At 32.5% G+C, this 21,154-nt stretch overlaps 1 protein-coding gene across 4 annotated transcripts in view; it reads right to left on the reverse strand.

The window, feature by feature from the left end:
• PDK3 (pyruvate dehydrogenase kinase 3) overlaps nucleotides 1–21,154 on the reverse strand; it is a 97,661-nt gene that overhangs the window by 39,078 nt on the left and 37,429 nt on the right. For all 4 annotated transcript variants that reach the window (XM_074300902.1, XM_074300900.1, XM_074300901.1 and 1 more), the window contains exons 3-5: nucleotides 9,148–9,219; nucleotides 6,563–6,747; nucleotides 1,469–1,558 (exon numbers count right to left, since the gene is read on the reverse strand). In XM_074300902.1, the coding sequence (XP_074157003.1) occupies nucleotides 1,469–1,558; nucleotides 6,563–6,747; nucleotides 9,148–9,219 (347 nt within the window). The remainder of the gene's footprint in view (nucleotides 1–1,468; nucleotides 1,559–6,562; nucleotides 6,748–9,147; nucleotides 9,220–21,154) is intronic.

The raw sequence follows: 21,154 nt of genomic DNA on the forward strand, positions 1-21,154 counted from the left end.
TCTGCCAAAGAAGTAATGAATTTAAAATTCAGAAAGTGACATACGTATTTAGATATGGCTATTGTGAGAATGTGTTTTGCCAGACTCTGAAGCTACATGCTGAAGGATATATTTCTCAGACTTGTTTGTTTTGGTTTTTTGTTTGTTTGTTTTGCTGAGGCAATAAGGGTTAAGTGACTTCCCCAGGGTTAAGTGTCTGAGGCCAGATTTGAACTCAGGTCCTTCTTACTTCAGGGCTTGTGGTCTATCCACTGAACCACCTAGTTGCTCCCTGTTTTGTTTTTTAATTTGCTCAATGAGAATTAGAAAGAGTGGGAGGGTCAGAATACTCCTTAAAATTAAAAGCTATTTCTTGAAAAATCAAAATAATGAACTATTTAAACCTTTAAGAAAAGTTTACAGATAGCTAGAGAATGCAATCATAGAATGTTATAGCTTGAAAGACCTTCTCTAATCCAATCCTTTCTTTTCAGAGATGAAGAAAATTAAAGCCTAGAAAAGAGAAATCAAAGAATTTTACCTCCTGATCCTAATTTATCAAAGATTTTTGATTTCTTTAAATGCAAACTTAGCCTATGCAAAAATGTGAGTTATCAGCAAAAACAAAGTTGACAATTTATTATTTTAAGTACTTGAAGGTAGGTGCAATTATCTATGTGTTGATCACCTGTTTTTGTGGTATTAGCCCCAGTTCACTTTACATACCTGGACTGATGGGGATTGAGGTCCCTTTAAGATTCCTTTCTGATTCCCCAACTCCCATGGCTGACCTTTGATTCACAAATCCTGGTCAAAAAGCACCCTTTTGAATATCCGGACCCAGCCCCCACCGGATCTGAGCTGGCTTGGGTTTTCTCAGTCCCCACTATCTGCTCAGGTTTCCCCAACCCCCCACAAACAGTTTCTTCCTTATCTGAAAAACCTTCCAAGAACTTGGGGCACTGCCCACAAGCCCCTTTTAGGTATAAAAGAGCCAAGCTGGAGCTCTCTCTTTGCAGGAGCCCTTCTCTCCCAAAACATGGTATCCTTCCAGTCATGTAAGGGTTCCTGCCCCCCCAGGGACCACCTTTGGCCCTGGCATCTTTATACCTTTAACTTTACTTCCAAATTCCTACAACAAACCTTTTTTTTTTTTTTTTTTTTTTTTTTTTTTTTAAATCAATCTAGGTTTTTGGGCCTGTAAATTCATTTACAGGGGACACTGCGCCGTAATGGGACTATCTTTGCGCCAACTAAACGGGGTTCCCCCTTTCCTATCTCTTATCAGGACTAAGTTATTTTAACCTCATTTTTCAGAAGAGAAAATGATAAGGGATTAAATGGTTTGTTGCCCAGGTATCCTGATGAATAGATACTTACATTTAATAAAAATTTGCAATGAAGTCTGAAGTTCTGAAGTCCATGATATCACAAGTAAAAGAACAAACTCCATTATATCTTTCAGACAAGAATATTTTGATCTCCTTACCTTTTACTACATCAGCCACATTACAGGTGGGATCAATACTCCCAATGTGTTTAGGATGAGCAGGATTAGGGTCATCACCAAATAGAAGTGCTTAAAGGGAAAGAAGTAAAAGATTAATATAAATATAGGCCTACAATGAAAAGCTAAACAGGGAAATGTATGATAGTAAACAATTCATTTTGTAACATGTAGTTAAGTTCCACATACACATGAATAAAACTTATAATAGCTACCAACAAATTCAAAACAAAAGTTTACAAGAGAGCAAATCAGAGCTAAGAGATAGGGGTCATTAATGCAAGGCACTTAAAATGATTAAATTTATTTAATGCAAATGTCTTGACTAAAAGAATAAATTCAGAACCTCTTTTCCTCCAATATGAATAAAATGGAAAACAATAATTATTTTTTCCTGTTATTCATACAGAGCATCCTATACCAGAGTTTCAGTTAATAATTGTAATATACTGGCTAGAATTTTGAAAACTCATTACCCAAGATGGCAGATACTAAGTTTACAAACTGAGGTATTTATCTTTTTTGACATGGCCAATGTGGGAATGTGTTTTGCTTAACTAGGCAAGTTTGTAAAAGAAGTTTTATTTTTCTTTCTTTCTCAACGTTCTCTTCCCTTGAAGGATGGAGAGGAAAGGGAAATTGTAAAGGGCTAAAACTCTGAATAAGTGCACTGGAATCAGACTTAAGGCTAATTACCTATTGGGCAATACTTTATTAGCATATGCTTGGAAAATGGCCCTTCTCACTATTCTGTGCTGGCTTGATCTTTTGGTGTATATAGATAATTGTAGGAGGGATTAGGGGGTGGAGTAAGACAAGCCAGAGTCACTTTAGAAGAGAAAGAGGAGAAGGGAGGTCAGTAGGTGAAGAGCTTGTGGCACTTTCATCCATCTCCTTTACTTATCCCCCTAAAGACCAAGGGCTTTTGCTGATCCTGACTCTGGCTGATCCTGAGGTCAACAGGGAGCTAACTCGGAATTCACAGGAAATTAGATTTTTATTGACAAAAAAAAGGTAAAATTTAATTTGGAAAAAAATCAAAAAAACAAGGCTAAATAGAGTTTTCAGCATTAACAGATGCAACACTGGCTAAAGCATTTTTAAAAAGACAAATCCCAAATCCAATCATTTCATTTAGCTCATTAATTTCCTTTTAACCAATACTTTCCCAGGAAACAATTCACATGAAAGAAAAATAATTTCTATAAAAAAGAGTCATAATGGCCTTATTTATTAGATGAAAAGTGGGAACAAGTGAGTGAAAAATTAACTAGCATATTATTAGCACAGAATACTACATAGCTAATAAAAATGATAACTATCTAAAACTAAAGCAATAGATAAAAAAGTTAACAGGAAAAAAATAAAGAAAATTTTAAAAAAATTTAAAGATATTACACATAGTTTTTACAGTTATAATCAACATTACATAACAAAGACCAGAAAAGAATATGGAGTAGTATAAGGTTTCATTAGTGTTCTTTTTAAAAAATATCTCCTATAAATCAACTTAAGTTTTTAATTATTTTTAAAAGGCATCATGAATTCACAAGATTTATATTTATTCTACCTAAATAAAATAATTTTATCAAATATATGATATGCAATATAAAATTTTTTAAATGGTTACAAAAATTTAGAAAGAATCTTAGTCTACATTTTTTAAGAACCATATTCGTTTAAATAACAGAATGAATTAAAGCTATAAATCTTCTATTTCCTCCTCTTTAAAAAATTGCATTTTACTAGATGTAGTTTTTTCTACCTTAATATTAAACTTAATGTTTATTTAACCAATTATATAGTTTGAAAAATATTCACTCCTCTCAATCATACAATATCTATCAATCATAATGTAAAATAAATAGCTATTACCATTTTCAAAATGTCCCAGTTAAAACAAAGTATAGGAGCATTGTGTAATTATGAACGAGGTTACTACTAAATAAGAAATATGGATATGCCTTTTTCTTTTCTTTTCAAAGATGGGAGTCTTATAGACAAATGTGGTACACAGTACAATTCAGTCAGAAATGGTATTGTTGGGTTAGTTTTACTGAATTGCTTTCTTTCCCTCACCCCCTTTCTTTATTCTTGGTTATATGGGATAGCTCTGCTCTCTGGGTAGGAGAGGGATAAAATGAGAAATGAAGACTACTATTTCAATCTAAGCTCAAGACAATTACTAACTATGTGACTTTGAGCATGTCAATTTAGTCCTATTCAGTCTTGGTTTTCTCATTTGCAAAAATAGGGAGTTGAATGAGAGGCTCTAAAGTACTTTTCAACTCTACCTCAATAATCTTGTAAAAAATCAAAATAGATTAACATATTTAAAATCCCAAAATGCCTATGCTTCTTGAAATGGAGAAGTTAAAAACAAAACAAAACATCTATAACTGGCCATTTCAAGAAAAATACACTAAGGAAAAAAAAATGAATAAATACAATGGTTAAAACTAAAACCAGTTTATGAGAATTAAGACTATTTAACATCACTTGTTATTCAGTTGTTTCAGATGCAAATGACTTTTTGTGGCTCCATTTGGAGTTCTCTTGACAAAGACACTGAAGTGGTTTGCTATTTCCTTCTCTAGTTCATCTTTACAGATAAGGAACCTGAAGCCAAAGGGCATAAGTGACTTGTCCAGGGGCAAACATCTGGCAGTGTCTGAGACCACATTTGAACTCAGAAAGGTGTTTTCCTAGCACTACATTTACCTCACCACCTAGCTGCCCTATTTAACATTACATTTGCAAAATAAACAATTGTGTCCTATCCTTCATGTATGGAAACTGTGCTTAGTTGATGTGTGTTTGTTTTTGAGGTTTTTTCCCCAGCACTAATGACTAGGTAGTTTGAATTGAGTTATTCAGTACTTTGCAAAAAACGTTCTATGAGCAATGCCACAGAAATCTATATTTTATTTCAAAATAGTTGCTTTAAAACTCTGAAGGAGAGATGGTGCCATCTGTGGAACAGCTTTTTTTTTTTTTTTTTTAGGTAAAATTGATCAAATCCTTGGGCTAGCACTACAAAGGTGACTTGTCAGAACTGACCTTTGACCTTACAAGAAGCAGATGAGCCCTGAAACAAAAACATCCATCTGACATAACCTCAAAATTTCAAGGTCCTTCAGTTTAGAATTAATGGCATTTCAAAAACATTGTGGAAAAGGGAGGGAAAGTTAATTAAATTAAAAGACATCATTCTCTACTGATAAGAGTAGGGAATGTTTATTTTTCTAAAGATATTATATAAAAGGGTAAAACTAATTCCCTAAATAAGAAAAGTACATCAGTGAAAGAGAGTTAAGTATTAATAGAGTTAGTTCTATTTCAAAGAAGTAATATCTACTATTTCAAGCTTTTCCAGCTATAATTTTATAAATTTTTACTTTTTCTTTATTATTTTAAGCCTGTTTATTTTCCTAGCAATGAAAAGTCTTAAGAAAGAATCCTTTAAAGGACTACATATTTTGCTTGAAAAATAACATGTTTAAGAAGTTAAGAACCTCAGTCTTGGTTTGCAATACTGATGTGGGTTGAGGTCCCTTTAAGATTCCTTTCTGATTCCCAATCCCCCCATGGCTGAAGAAGCTAGGATCTTTGATTCACAAATCCTGGTCAAAAGCACTCTTTTGAATTCCAATGAACTTGGGCTTTTCCAGCCTCCCACTATCTGCTCAGATTTCCCCAACTCCCACAAACAGCTTCCTCCTTATCTAAAAATCCATTGAATTCTATTCAATTCTAACCCAGGCTAAAACTTGCCAGGAGCCTGGAACTCCACCTACCTTCAAGATCACCAAGAGCCCCTATTATAAAAAGGAAACCCTGGAGCCCATTCTTTGCAGACCTAAACATGTGTCCTTACACTGACCACATAAGGGTTCCTGTCCACCCGGTGCCAACTCTGGCCCTGGCGTCTTTCTACTTCTATCCTTACTTCCAAACCCCTACAATAAACCTTTTTTATCAATCTAGGTTTTCGGGCCTGTAAATTCCTTTACAGGGGACTCTGCGCCATCACTAGCTGCATTTAACTATGTATCCTTGCGCCAAACCAAAAGGGGTTTCCCCCTTTCCTAACTCTCATCAATACAAGTTAAAAAAGTGTAAGGAACCCAGAAAGTAGCAATAAAAGGTATTATGAAGGGCAAATTTCCATGTCCCATTAGAAGAATGGGAAAAAAAGTGGGATCAAAAGAAAGTGCTTTAGGATCAAGAAGAGTCCCCAGAAAATTTATAGAGACCCTGACAGACTCAAATTAGAATCCCATTATATCAGAGTTTATCAAATAGATTTAGCCATATCAAATCATTTCTGCAAGAGATAAAACAATTACACACAGCAAAAAGTTCCAGGTGACCTGTTCAGCCTACATAGCAGATATTAATCATATCTCCTAATATCTGCATAATGAAGTATATTTAGCTTGTCTCAAGATATATATATGTATATGTATATGTATATGTATATGTATATGTATATGTATATGTATATGTATATGTATTATATTAGCCACACCCAGCTTTGTAACACATATATTATACCACAACAGAATTATCTCTTAACTGGGTAATTCTGCTGGAAAATCTCCAATTAGAAATAAATTTCTACCAACAAAAATTTAGGTTAAGAGAAAGTTATGTTTAAACACAAAAAAGCAAAACCAGAAAAACAAAAAAAATCTCTTCTGATAGTATATTAAAAATACCAAATTCTACAACAGAAACCAAAGATTCGTGGCTTCATCTGTAAAAATGGAAAAAAATTATTTAGCCTTAGTCTTACAGTTTGAGGCACCAAGAAGAGCTCTGGTTTAGATTTAACATTTTAAATGGACAGCTTCTATTTTCTGTCAAATAGCTCAGATTAATAATTACTAGTCATATCAAATGTTAGTCTAGTTACAACCTGTCACAATATGCCATTACCTTCTTTTCATTCTAGAATATTGGAGTTAGTTATCAGTAAGGAAAGGAAACTTCAAATCAATGCAATATCTTGGCATTTAGGAGTAACAACTCTAATTGTGTTTTTAAGGGTGGAAAAACAAAACCCCAACTTACTGTGCTGGTTAATAAGCATGCGGAAAGAAATGCGGTTGGTATAAAACCGATCCAGAAAATACTGGATGTTACTGCTAATAAAAGGATCAAAACCATACTTCTCCTTGTATTCAATTACTCCTTGTGCCATGGTAGGAACCACATCATTGTGTCTGTTTCTGACTTTAACCATGACTTGTAAAAAGCTGTGGGGAGGAGAAAAAAAAAAAGACAAAGAAAGTGATTAGAGTAGATAAAAGATTAAAGTATTCGTGGCTTGTAGGGTTGAGATCTGGATTCTTCTCATAATCCCCCATGTTTAGCACAGGTGCTCACATATTGTAAGTACTTAATATATTTGTTCATTAACTGAAAATAAATTTCAGTATCCCATTCCAAGTTTTTAGTGTTATCATTATTAATGAGATTATCATATAACATGAATATGGTATATTATGAAACTATGATGACCATCCTAAAAGAAATAACCTCTTTATCTTAAGACAAATACTTGTTAATAGTCTTAAAAGTAAAAAATTCTCTTTAAGTATTTCTTCTAATATTAGTAAAACCAAACATATCTTAACTATAAACCTTTAAATTTCCCAGAAACAAAACACAAAGGGAATAAGTGGGGGGTGGGTTGAAACATAATTCTGTATACAAAGTCCAATAATAATAATTTGATAAGACAGTTTTACAGCTTCCAAAGCTATTTTCGTATACATACACTTTGAAATTCTATAGGCTGCTTGAATTTCAGTAACATTCCTTTAGTATTAAGTTGACTCTCAGGAAAATTCTCCCTGAAATTCTCTTTGGCAGAGTTGCAACAACAGTTTTCCATTTTACTACTTCTCAACCATGTGCTCTTCCTTGCCAAAATCATCAAATTAATCTGTATTTTTTACAACAACACTGCCTATAGGTGTGAAGTGAATTCTGAAATCTATTCCACAGCTTGGAATAGGATAACTGAAAAAGAAATATTAGAAACGTATTAGAACTTTCTAATATTATGTTCCAGTAACACAAACCACATTCTGAAAATATGGAACTACTGAATTCATTTGTGGCCTTAGATAAAGTAAATTTTTCTAATCTTTGTGAAACAAAACCCAGGTTTCAGTTCAGCTCTCATCAAAAAGCAGTTCTATCTGTGATGCTCAGATCTAATTCTTATCTTCAACTAAACAGAATGGATTACAGTCATCAAAACAAAAAACAAAACCTTCCAATTATAGGAGTGCTGCTATACTTCAATCTTTAATTGTTTCTAAGCAAATCAATCACTGTATTTAACTCACAAGAAGTCAGAAAACCAAACAAATCAAAGATTAGAAGGAGGCTATAATCTGAGAAGCTTAATATCAGATTCACAGATATTTAAGGTTTGTGAGAACAAATATAAATTAAATATGTAATCTAATATTTTCTGAGAGCATTATGGGGAAAGGTCCTTAAATTTTTTTTTATCTAAATGAGGAACAAAGTCAAAAGACCTAGCAAAAATTAATAAATTAGGAAATAACAAACAGCTCTCTGATAAAAATTAACAATTAAATCAGTATCGGAGGGAAAAGAAATACACTTGACCTGAATTTGGACCCAACAACTTTCATTAACTCACTATAATGGAAACAGTTAAGAATTTGGAGATCCTAATTTTACTCCATTCTGCTACTTACTATGTAATGTCAGCTAAATCACTAAATGAGAGGTTTTGACTAAGTGAGCTCTAAAGATTTTTTCTAGTTTTAAGATTTTATGCTCCTATAGTTTCATCAATCTTGACTGGACTTTATTAAAGCATATGGCCACTAAATTGACATTATAAAACTATGTAAAACAAACTTATTCTTCAAAAGAGTAACAATTATCTTGATAGCAGATACTTACATACAAGTAGAACCATGAAGAAGAAGCACATATGTGGTCACAACCGAACACTTGGACTAAATTTGGACTTTCTCATTTTATATTACAGCTAAAGAAACTGATGCCCAAAGAAATGAAGCCACTAGCCTTGGTTGACAAAGCAAGTTACTAACAAAGAAAGTACTAAACTTAAGTTAGTCTAATTTCAAATTTAGTCCTTTGTAGTACATTGAACTATAGTAGGGGAAACTAATTGAAGAACTGGGAAGGCTTTTACATACTTATGGAATTAAGATATATGTTGATGAGCTTCTGCTATCCATAAGCAAATGTGTTCTATCAGAATAGACTTTTTAAAAAACCAAACATTAAATTAAGTTCTCTGAAGCAGACTCCTTTCAATACACTCAGGCCACTTCATTTTTATAACTGTCACTAGGTGGCACCATTATTCAAAGTTGACAAATATTTGTTGACTATTTTCTTTTATTATATATCAAATACTAATTCTACTCTGAAATATAAGATGAATTGCTATAATTATTCTTTTTTGTGCTGCCTAAATTAAAATTCAAAAGAATAAATCTCAATGCTGAATTATCTATGGAGAAAAAAACAAACACCATTTTCCTTTCTGGGTACATTTGACTTAGTTATTAATGTCACAAATTCACTTGCCCATTCTACTGCTTCTATACCATTGCTTTCAAATAATATTAAATACTTACTCATCCAAAACTTGTGGATCCTCAGGGCTCTTATTTTCATATTCTAAAAGTTCAAGAAAACTTTGCATGTACCTAGAAAATTAAAAAGATGACAGTAATAATTAAATTGATAGCCAGATTACAAAAAGCATACTTATGTGTAAGCCAAATCTTCAATAAACTATTTTATCCTTTATCAGGACAGACTTTTCTTTTCTTGTAAATGGCAAATGAGCTATATGGGGCAATGCCCATTTGCTGGGTATGTTTTAAAGAGGAATTTTTGTTTAGGTATGGATTGTCTAAGATGGCTTCTGAAGGTTCTTTTCAATGCTGACATTCAAATTAGGTTAAGGGCTTGATTTGATGACAAAGTAATACCTGCAGCATCCCTGATCTCAGACCAGCAATCTATATTAGTAATAAATACAAAGATTTTTTACATAAAAAGAGACAAATGGCCCACCAGGCATAACCCCTGGAGATAAACTATAAATTAATCCTTTGAGCTGCTTGAAATCTTCATTTCTTACAGTCCAGAGCCATCCATCAAAATCATATACCACAACTTGTTTAGCCATTCATGGTCTTATAAATTTGATAAAATTCTCTGTATATTTTAAATATGAGGCCTTTGTCTAAGAAACTGTCTATAAAATCCCTGCCAACCCCCAACTTTCTGCTTTCCTTCTAATTTTGGCTACATTACTTTTATTTGTACAAAAAAAAATTAATTTAATGTACTCAAAATTATCCTTTTTATACATCATAATGCCCTCTATTATTTATTGATAAATTCTTCTCCTATATGCAAGTCCTACAGGTAATAATTTTCATGTTCTTCTAATTTTCTTATATCTCCCTTTATGATCATGTATGTATTTTGACTTTATCTTGGTAAATGGTATAATATATTCAATTTCTGTAAGACTGCTTTCTACTTTTCCCAAAAGCTTTTTACCAAATCATAAATTCTGTATTAAATCAAAAAGCTTAACTTTTTATATTAGCCAAATACAAGGTTACTATAATTATTGTGAATTGTATGTTTACTCTGTTCCATTGATCCACCTTCCTACTTCTTAGCCAGTACCAGATAGTTTCAAAAATTACTGTCTTATAATATGGATTAAGATCTGGTACTGCTAAAGCTAAACCTCTTCCCTTGACATTTTTAGCTTAATTCCTTTGATATGATTTATTTTTTGTTCTTCCAAAGAAATTGTTTTTTGGTAATTTAATTGGTATTGTATTAAATAAGTAAATAAGTGACTAACCATCCATGAACAATTAATATTTTTCCTATTTAAATCTGAATTTTATTTAGATAAAAATGTTCATGTAATTCCTGGGTTTGTTTTGAAGGTATACTGTCAGATATTTTATACTGCAAACAGTTATTTTAAATGGGATATATATCTCTTGCCATCCTTGAAAGATTTTGTTGATAATATGTAGAACTGCTAATGATTTTTGTGGATTTATTTATACTCTGCTACTTTGCTAAAACTGTTCATTGTTTCAACTAATATTTTAGTTGAATCTCTATGATTCTAGCTCTTCTCAGAGCTATGGATGTAGCTCTTGGGTTAGGTATTTCTATAATTGTGATAATCAATGAGTTTGTATTTCAATTCCATGATCTGAAAAACCTACTAAATAGGGCAAGGTAAAGTAAAGGGAACGGGAACCAAATACAGGCTAATAAACCTCAATAACTTTATGCATAAAATTACTAGTTTTTGGTTTACCTAGCAATAAAAGATCCACTAAGATAATAGCCATTCATTTCACTCTAATTTTAAATGTTTAGTGCAATCATGACAGGCCAAGGGGGAAAAAAAAAAAGACAATTTTAGATTGGAATGACAATACAGCATTATGCCTAGTATGTATACTAGGCAAGTCACTTCACATTTCTGTAATGAGAGGGAAATAAGAGGGAGAAATAGCTTACTGAATGATTTGACTAGATGATTTGTAAGCTCTTTCCAGAATTATTAATCTCTATTCTACCTTCATTTCAAATTAACAACATTAGTAATAGATGAAATTTATACAGCACTTATTATATGTCAGTCATTGTGCTAAGCACTTTACAGTTATAATTTCATTTGAATTTTACAACTAATATGGGAGATAGGTGTTATTATTTAACCATCATGAGAGACAGGTGTTATCATTCAACTATTGTTATATATATATATATAACCATTATTATTATCCTCATTTTTAAATTGAGGAAACTGAGGCAGAAATTAAAATACTTATTAGCCAGAGTCACACAACTATTGAGTTCAGATTGTATAAAGCATTATTCAAAGTTATAATAACTTTGAAGAGGTTCACAAAAATTAGCCTCCTTTTTTCTAATTCCTAAAATAATTTCCAATTTTGTAAAGAAATGGTCCAAAGGAAGAAAACAGACTACACCAACAGATGAAACTAGTGCTATCAGAGACTGCATTATTAATTCAATAGCCTTCCATCATTAGATTTAAGTGATTCCTACCAGTTCACTGACATGACTTTGTTTATGGCCTAAAAATCAAGCATATTCTTTCATGAATGATTCACTCTGCATCCTAAGAATTTATTACAAAGTATGACTAATGGATAGATGCTCTATGTTTTTCACTGTCAGTTTGTTCTCCCCTAATTTCTCCTGGTTTAAAATAAGTGCCTATTTTTACTTTTCTCTGTATCCAAAAATCTTCCATTCTTAATGATCTTTTCCATATGCATTCTCACCATCCAACTTCACCCTGCTATCAATACCAGCAGAGTTAGGGGCAGAACAAACTGTCTTCTCCCCAAAAGGGATTAAGACATGGTTGACATTGAGGGCTTTGTGAGAGCCAAGCTTGTCCATTCTTAAACCCCCTACTATGCATTCTTCCCTTTCTTTTTTGAGAGAGGAAAGAGGGGATTGTGTATCTTTCCTGAACAGTAGGATTATGTTGTTAAATGTTTAAGAATTGACTGGGGAGGGGAAGATGCATCTACAACATACTTCTAAGCTTAATCTGAATTTTTAGGCTTTTCTCTATCACTTTGTCTACATAATAGCAAAATGATAAATCAAACCATGATATATAGCTTTCTGAGTTGTAGATACACTAAAATTTTATTTAAGCATTAGTTCTTAGTAGGAGTTGACTCCAGCATAACCCTGTGTACCCATAAATACACATTAAAAAGTAAGTACAGAAGATAAAGAATGAACTGCAAAAAATAGGCAGCAACTTTCTCTAACAAAAGCCTGACATGCAAGATATAGTTTGCTGCTATTGTTCAGTCATTTCATCATGTTGTGACCCCCTTTAGGTTTTCTTGGCAAAGATACCAGAATGGTTTGCCATTTCCTTCTCCAGCTCATTTTTCAGATGAGAAAACTGGCAAGCTGAGTATAGGACTTGCCTAGGGTCACAGAGTTAGTTAGTATATGTCTGAGGCCGTATTTCAACTCGGGAAGATGAATTAAACTGCCCAGTCAAAGATATGTAGGGAACAGATTATTTTTTCTTTATTATTAATGATTTGGAAGATTACAAATACATTTCACTTTTTTTTCTTTAAGATCCAAGTCTCCCTATTTTTCCCAGGCTGGAAGTACAGAGACAACTTTATAGGCTGATCCCACAACAAACAACACAGAAGCTTTGACCTGCTCCATTTCTGACATTGATTGGTACACCCTTTCTTTGGCAGCTTGAGGGACCCTTGCTTCCTGAGGACAGTTCATGTCGGTGCCACATTTAGTACAGATAACTTATCAGCACAGCTTTCCTGAAGTTCAAAACTCCAAAGTACAAGCAATCTACCCGTTTCAGCCTTTTACAAGAAGCCTTTCCTGATTCCCCCTTAATTCTAGTGTCTTCCTTTTCCTGATTATTTGAAATGTGTCCTATAGTTGTTTGGACATAACAGTATGGTCAGTAGACCATGAGATCCTTGTTTTTTGCTTCTTTATATTCCCAGTTCTCAGCATAGTTCCTGGTACTTAGTAGCTTTTAATAAATGTTTATTCTGACCTAGAAAAGAAGGAGAGAACAGGAGGAAACAGACTATTTTTGGAAAGAAAATAGAGAAGCAGGGAACTATAAGGACATAAATAGTGTTGCATACATTACCAGATGTAATCATTGTATTGAATGTTTTTTGTGTAATTGCATTATTTTATCATAAAGGAATAAAAGTTCAGTTTGGTAGGGGTGAGGTTGAAATGATTGTGGTATGAAGACAGAATGAATAAAATGTATTTTTTAAAAATAAAATCCCTTGTACTTTTATTTTTTTTAAGTATGTAAAAGCCTTTGCCTATAATTCTTGCTACTGGGGAGGCTGAAACTGGTAGACTGCTTGTACTATGACACAAAAAGTGCAGATACCTAAACAGATGAAGAAAATTGTAAACGAATTTCCCTAATGAAAATGAATGCAAAAAAATTAAACAAAATGTTAGCAAAGCGTTTGAAGCAATCTTTGTAATATATTAGGAAAATTATCAGCATTTTTTACTACACATTGACTATCAACATACTTGACCATATACTGACCAACATTTAACAACCTATATAAAGATAAGGTTGATGACATAAAGAGTTTTTTTTACTATAAGCAAATTAGGAGAGCAAGAGATAGTCTAACTGTCAGATCTATCTAAACTAATTTACCATGCCAATCAAACTATCAAAAATTATTTGATAGAATGAAATAATTACAAAATTCATCTGGAAGAACAAAATGTCAAGAACATTAAGGAAATTAATAAGAAAAAATGCAAAGGAAAGTGACCTAGCAATACCAGACTCAAACTATATTATAAAGCTGTAACCACCAAAATTTGGGTACATGATTTACATATAAAAAGTGACACCATAAAGAAATTAAAAGGTAAGGAATAACCTACCAGTCAGATCTATGGTGAAGGGAAGGGATAGTCAAAGAAGAGATAGATAGCAATATGAAATATAAAAGAGATAAGTTTGATTATATTAAATTTAAAAATCTGTGCAAACCAAACCAATGCAACCAAAGTAAGAAGGAAAGCAGAAAAGTGGAAAACAATATTCATAGCAAGTGTCTCTGATATAAAGCCTCTCTCAAATACATAGAAAACTGAGTCAAACTTATAAGAATACAAGCCATTCCCCAACTGATAAGTAGTCAAAGAATATGAAGTTTTCAGATGAAGAAGTCAAAGCTATTTAGAGGCATATGAAAAAATGCTCTAAATCACTTTTTTAGATAAATACAAATTAAAACAACTCTGAGGTACAATTTCACACCTATCATATTGGCTAATTTAACAAAAGAGGAAAATGACAAATGTTGGATAGGAATGGGAAAATCAGGACACTAGTGCACTGTTGGTAGAGTTGTGAACTGATTCAACCATTCAGAAGAACAATTTGGAACTATGTCCAACCTAACATTGCATACCCTTTGATCTGACTGTACACTACCAGACCTGTATCCCAAAGAGATCATAAAAAAGAAAAAAACATGTGCAAAAATATTTCCAGTAGCCCTTTTTGTGGTAGCAAAATATTGGAAATTGAGCAGATGCCTAACAATTGGGAAATGGCTGAATAAGCCATGGTATATGAAAGAAATAGAAAACTATTTTGCAATAAGAAATGATAAACAGACAAATTTAAGTAAAACCTGGAAAGACTTATGAGCTAGCTGATGATAAGTGAAGTGAGTAAAATCCGGAAATCATTGTACACAGCAACAAGATTATACTAGGATCAATTCTGATGGACGTGACTCTTACCAACAATGAGATGAATGAGGCCAGTTCTTCATCTTGTGATGAAGAGAACCATCTATACCCACAGAGAGGACTGTAGGAACTGAGTATGGATCACAACATAGTATTTTCACCTTTTTTGTTGTTTACTTACATTTTGTTTTCTTTCTCATTTTTTCCTTTTTCATTTAATTTTTCTTGTGCAGCATGATGTTTGTGGAAATATGTATGGAAGAACTGCACGTACTTAAGATATACTCAATTACTTGTCATTTAGGGAAGTGGGGGAAAGGGAGGGAAAAAATTGTGGAACATTTAGGTTTTATAAGGGTGAATGTTGAAAACTATCTTTGCATAAATTTTGAAAATCAAAAGCTAATATTAAAAAAAATAAAAAACAACCTCAAAGACAAAAAATTATATTCTCCAGATTTAATAATATTTCCACCCATCCTTCCAATCTTGGTGTCCCTTTGATTGTGATAATGGGAGTTTACAAAGGAAGAGAGAAATTTTTTCCAGTATAAGAGTGGGAGTTAACTTGTAGGACACTCTGAAGAGTTATGCTCTCTAACTTGAAGAAAAAAAATTATAATTATAATAATTATATATCTTTCCAATCTGTTTATTGGACAATTTTATTTTAATTTAATTGCTCTAGGAAGTATGTGTTTAATTTTTCTGTTTTTGCTTATTTTACTTTGTGTCAGTTTATATATGTCCATTCATATGCTTTTCTAAAATATTTATATTCACTGTATTTTATGGCATAGTAATATTCCATTACATTTATGTATTTCACTTTATTTAGCCATTCCTCCCAAACAAGAATTTTTGTTTTCACTACTTTGCTATCATGAAGAACATTGCTCTGAAAATTTTTCTTGACATAAGATTTAACTTTCCATCTTTGACATAACTGATGACATATGTTGGCAGTGAGATTTCTGAGTCAAAAGTCATAGCCATTTTAATCACTTTTTTCATCATTATTTGAAATTGGTTTCCAAATAAAATGTACCAATTCACAGCTCTATTAATGATGTAGTAATGTTCCTATATTTCCACAAACTTCATCTAATACTAACTATTCCCAAGTGTATTATAATCTAGCCAGTGTGTTATATCTGAAGTAAAACCTTAGAGTTATTTTGATTTGCATTTCTCTTATTACTATGGTTTAGAATAATCTTTCATTGCAATTTTCTTTATAACTGATCATGTTTGTTACTTAACTCCTGGGGAATTTTTCTTTGTGTTGTATGTCTGTTTCAGGATATATACATTTATATATTTCTTAAACAATCTGGATATCAGGCTCTTATAGGAGACATCTTGCATAAAGATTCCCCCCCACCAAGTCAATAGCTTCTCTTCATCTCAGCTGCACTGATTTTACCTATGCAAAAACTTTTGAATTTAATGTGATCAAAATTACCTATTTTATCTTTTGTGATCATTTCTAGCCCTTGTTTGATTAATAATTCTCTTTTGGTCAAAATTATGAAAAGTACCAAATCTGATTTCCTTCCAGTTTTTACTTTTAGACTTTTTAAAGCAGAAGTAGAAATCCTCAAAGGGAAATATCCTAAGGTCTCTCTTTTATTTGTTGTATTTTTTTCTTAAAGAAACAAGACAGCAAAATTTGGCTAACTAATGAGGACTTTGGCAATCTTAAAAGCAGTCTCCTCAAAGCCTAAGAGATAGCAGCTATGGATTGGAGTACACATAAATGTCAATGGTATACTCTCAATACAAGAAATATCATTATTTTAAAACTCCACTGAATAAGGATTATATACAAATAAAAATTTTTATAATACCTTCAAATATCTACACTAGTCTAACCCACCATGCCTATTCTCATATTCTCTGTATTCCAGTCTCTGTATTCCTAGTTGCTTAACATTTCATGACTCCATCCTATTCTCTTTTTCTTCCCTCTGGGCAAAGAATCAGTACCAAACATATAAAACAATTTCACTACTACCAGCCTTCTCATGTTTATCATAAATCTAGCTATTAATGTCACCTAGCCCTAATCTACCTCTCAAATAAATTTTTTCTCAATTATTTATCACTTAGAAGGCATAAGTTTTAAGTGGCATTCTATATAAAGTGCTGGACTTGGAATAAGCCTCTGGCACTTATTTGACCCTGGCAAGTCTCTTAAACTTTTTTAGCTTCATTTTTTCATCAGCAAAATGAAACCATTGGACTGGATGATTTTTGAGGTCCCTTCCAGGTTTAATATAAGATCATAGGAGTAAAGTGTGGGGGGGAAAAAAAAAAATCAATGAATTATCTGTCACGAGATCTTTGGAGTTGGCTCTATTGTTAATTAGCGGCTCATCTTAGCTTATCTGGGCAAGTAATAACCTCAGTGGACCTCAGTTACTGTGCAGCTTCCTTACCTACAAAAAATAGAAAATAAAAGTATTAAACTAGATCATTTTAAAGATATTTTCCAACCATAAAATGCAAGTCTGTATCTGTTGGTGGTCAACAAGCTATCTTTCTCATTTCCTCTATTAATCTGAATGCAACTATAAGATACAAATACCTGTCCTACAAAATTGGGACATTATTACACAGTGGACCACCCAAATATTTAATTGGAAGAAAAACAGAAAATATAAGCCTGAACAATTTTCTATTCTAAACAATATTTCATTTCATTCAGAAAACATTACAAGAATTTCTATGATCTTAAACCCCAAATTCATTCTTCCAGTGAAGCGTTCTTCCTGATCTTTTAAGTCACTATGGAGATGTCTGATCTGTGGATTATTAAAACTAGACTTAACTACCTTTTTGTCCTTCCATTTCCTACATCAGCATAGAGTCAAATCCTGTAGCTTTCTTATGTGTGTGTGTGTGTGTGTGTGTGTTTTTAACTTCTGTTCTTCCTTCTCCATTCCCACAGTAAAATCCACAGTCAAACTAGATCATTTTAAAGATATTTTCAACCATAAAATGCAAGTCTGTATCTGTTGGTGGTCAACAAGCTATCTTTCTCATTTCCTCTATTAATCTGAATGCAACTATAAGATACAAATACCTGTCCTACAAAATTGGGACATTATACACAGTGGACCACCCAAATATTTAATTGGAAGAAAAACAGAAAATATAAGCCTGAACAATTTTCTATTCTAAACAATATTTCATTTCATTCAGAAAACATTACAAGAATTTCTATGATCTTAAACCCAAATTCATTCTTCCAGTGAAGCGTTCTTCCTGATCTTTTAAGTCACTATGGAGATGTCTGATCTGTGGATTGTAAAACTAGACTTAACTACCTTTTTGTCCTTCCATTTCCTACATCAGCATAGAGTCAAATCCTGTAGCTTTCTTTATGTGTGTGTGTGTGTGTGTGTGTTTTTAACTTCTGTTCTTCCTTCTCCATTCCCACAGTAAAATCCACAGTCTAGGCTAGATTAGGCATAACATTGGCTGTTCTACAACCTACTTTCTACAAGCCTAAGCTTTCTTGAACAAGTCACTCTTTTCAATGAGGTCATCCATGTCTTCAATAAAACAATGTTACTTTTTCAAACTGAGGAAAACCAAACTCCTCTCCCTAAATAAAAGATAATCCACCAAAATGGCCAGAGTTAAATCAAGTATCTCACATCTCTTTAATCACTGTTTGTTCTGCACATATCTTTATAAGTTTTTCATTCCTACTTTTGAACATGCTGCCCTCAGGACACCCACTGAGTGTCAACTTCTGATGTGTTATTAGCAACCAGAAGATTTGGATGTGCAGTATTTATAGAATTTAACTACATATGTGGACATAGAAATAGAGGAAAAGTGAAGAAAGAAAATTATCAATATATGATTCAGGGATGGCTTTTCTCCCAACCTCACACAGCTGGAGTAAAAATATAGGCAAAGATATGACAATTTCACTAAACTTTCACCGCTAATGTTACCTCAACCTCCCAACACTGAGCCAAGACATAAGTATATCAAAAGCTGACCATTCCTAATGGTATGAGATCTCCCTTCTCTCTCCACCACTTCCCTTTTCTCCCTCACTAAACATTCTAATTGTCCAAATTATCTTATGCTTAAATGTTCTGTATAACTTCAACATTCAGTAATGATTCATCATATATTTTAACACTATAAGATTCTTACCTCCTCTACGAAGACTGTTCTGACCAAACAGCCTTAAAATAATCTAATAATTCTTTCCCAACTAATAACTTAATCATGCCTTTCAGTTAGGAAAGAAAATATAACCTTCAGTCCCACCCAAACCTTTCTCCAACTATCTATAAACAGTTATTCTCATGCTTTTAGATGATAAATTTCAAACACTTCACTCTCTAATATATCTCTCTGGTAATAGTACAAAGACTTAAACACAGACATGCACAAGCACATGTTATGTTGTTACAGCTAGCTATATACATATCTATGTTAATATTGATATTTTAAAAGATATGGTCTTAACCACAAATATGAACTGAAATAGTCATAAGAATTGAACTAATTCAGAGTAAAAAAAGCTGAGCCAAAAAAGAATATGCATGAGAGCATAACAATGTGAATAAAGATAACACTAAAAGGAAGGAAAATTCAGATCAAGCATTAACAAAGAGAATTGGTTCCATAGTATTAAGTACACATTCTATCTTTCTGTTAATTAGTAGTAAATTATAAAAGTGTAAATTAACACACACTGACATTACAATCATATTCGAAACAATTATTTACCTTTCTGTAGGAAAATACTATAGGAAGTGGTGTTTTTTTGAAGGAAGTGAATGTGTCAAAACAAAATATATCAATTAAAAAAAAACATGATGAAAATAAAATAGGTGGTCCTACTTAATGGACAGTATGTCTCTTTAACTTACTTATAATAGACACATGCTTTATAATTGCTTTCAAATAATGAAAAAGAAGATAAAACAAGATATTCTATTAGATTATATCCATTAAAAACAATTTTAAGTGAATTAACTAAAAATCACTGTAGCTTCTTGGTGGAATCAGTAGTCATAATTCATTAATATACAAGGATTTAATGCCAACTGTCCATTTTTTCTCCTCCTATTCAGAAAATTACTCAATGAGTCAGAATGTTTCCAGTACTAGCAGAGAGTAAAGAAGAAATTTAATTGGCATTTAAGGAAAAAAATGAACATTATCTATATTCATCAAATCTACAGAATATAATACAATTCTAGCTATCTAAAGATCTCCATTTTAACAGAAACACATTCACACCAAAAACAACCATTTTAATTGCCTCCAAGGTAGCTGCTAAGGACCCAGAAAGGAACACAGAAATGAAATGAAAATCTAAAGAGTTTATCTTCCCTCTATCACTAGTCTTAGTATGCTTAATATATACTTAGTATGCAAAAAAGGAGTGCTAATTGGCAGGTGATATTTATAAAAGGCTGAGCATTTTAAGCAAAAGCTAAGAGCCCACCAAAAAGAAAATGAAGAAAAATAGAAAAAAAAATTAGAGAGATCAGTAGCTATAAAAGCAATTAGAGATACTTCTGGGACACTAAGCAGTAAATATTCTTCTATCATAAAAGATAAAAAACAAAGTCAATTCTTCAAGAGCAGGAAAGTACATAGTCACCTTCATCTCAATACTGTCACTCTTGATATAAAATATTTCTACTGTTAGTGAATAGTGGGAAGTTCTAATGGCCTTAAATCCATCAGCACACCATTCCTAAGGACATGCCAACCCAATTCAGCAGTATGGTAGGGGATAGTTGTCTTCTTTAGTAAAGATACTATAAAGACATTACAGCCTATAAAGACAAGCAAGTAAGCAATATTTAACATGTTGTACTAGACCAATTAAGAAATTAAAAAAGTTGGATGGGACATGGTTCCTGACCTCAAGAAGCTAACAATCTTACTGACTATAAAATCAGAACAAAGCTAAGTACTATTATTAGAAGTCATCCTTAGAGATATATTCTGAACTTTCCCAATAAAAGGCAAAGCTTGAAGAACACACAGAATTAGGAAATGTGCTAAGGATAAAAAAGCAAAGAAGACTAAGAAAGAACATTCAGATAGTTAAAAGAAAAAACAAAAGAAGGAAGAGGCAGAAAATGGAAAAGTATAATGAGCGAAATATTGATCTATAGTATCAAATGTTACACATAAGTCAAGAGGAATAGGGACTAAGAAAAACCATCAGATGTGACAATTAAGAAATGATGGTAACTTTGAATAGAGAATTTTCTGAAGGTGCTCTAAATCACTATTGATCAGATT

The sequence above is a fragment of the Sminthopsis crassicaudata genome, chromosome 3 (genome assembly GCF_048593235.1).
Source record: "Sminthopsis crassicaudata isolate SCR6 chromosome 3, ASM4859323v1, whole genome shotgun sequence".
Taxonomy (NCBI): Eukaryota; Metazoa; Chordata; class Mammalia; order Dasyuromorphia; family Dasyuridae; genus Sminthopsis; species Sminthopsis crassicaudata.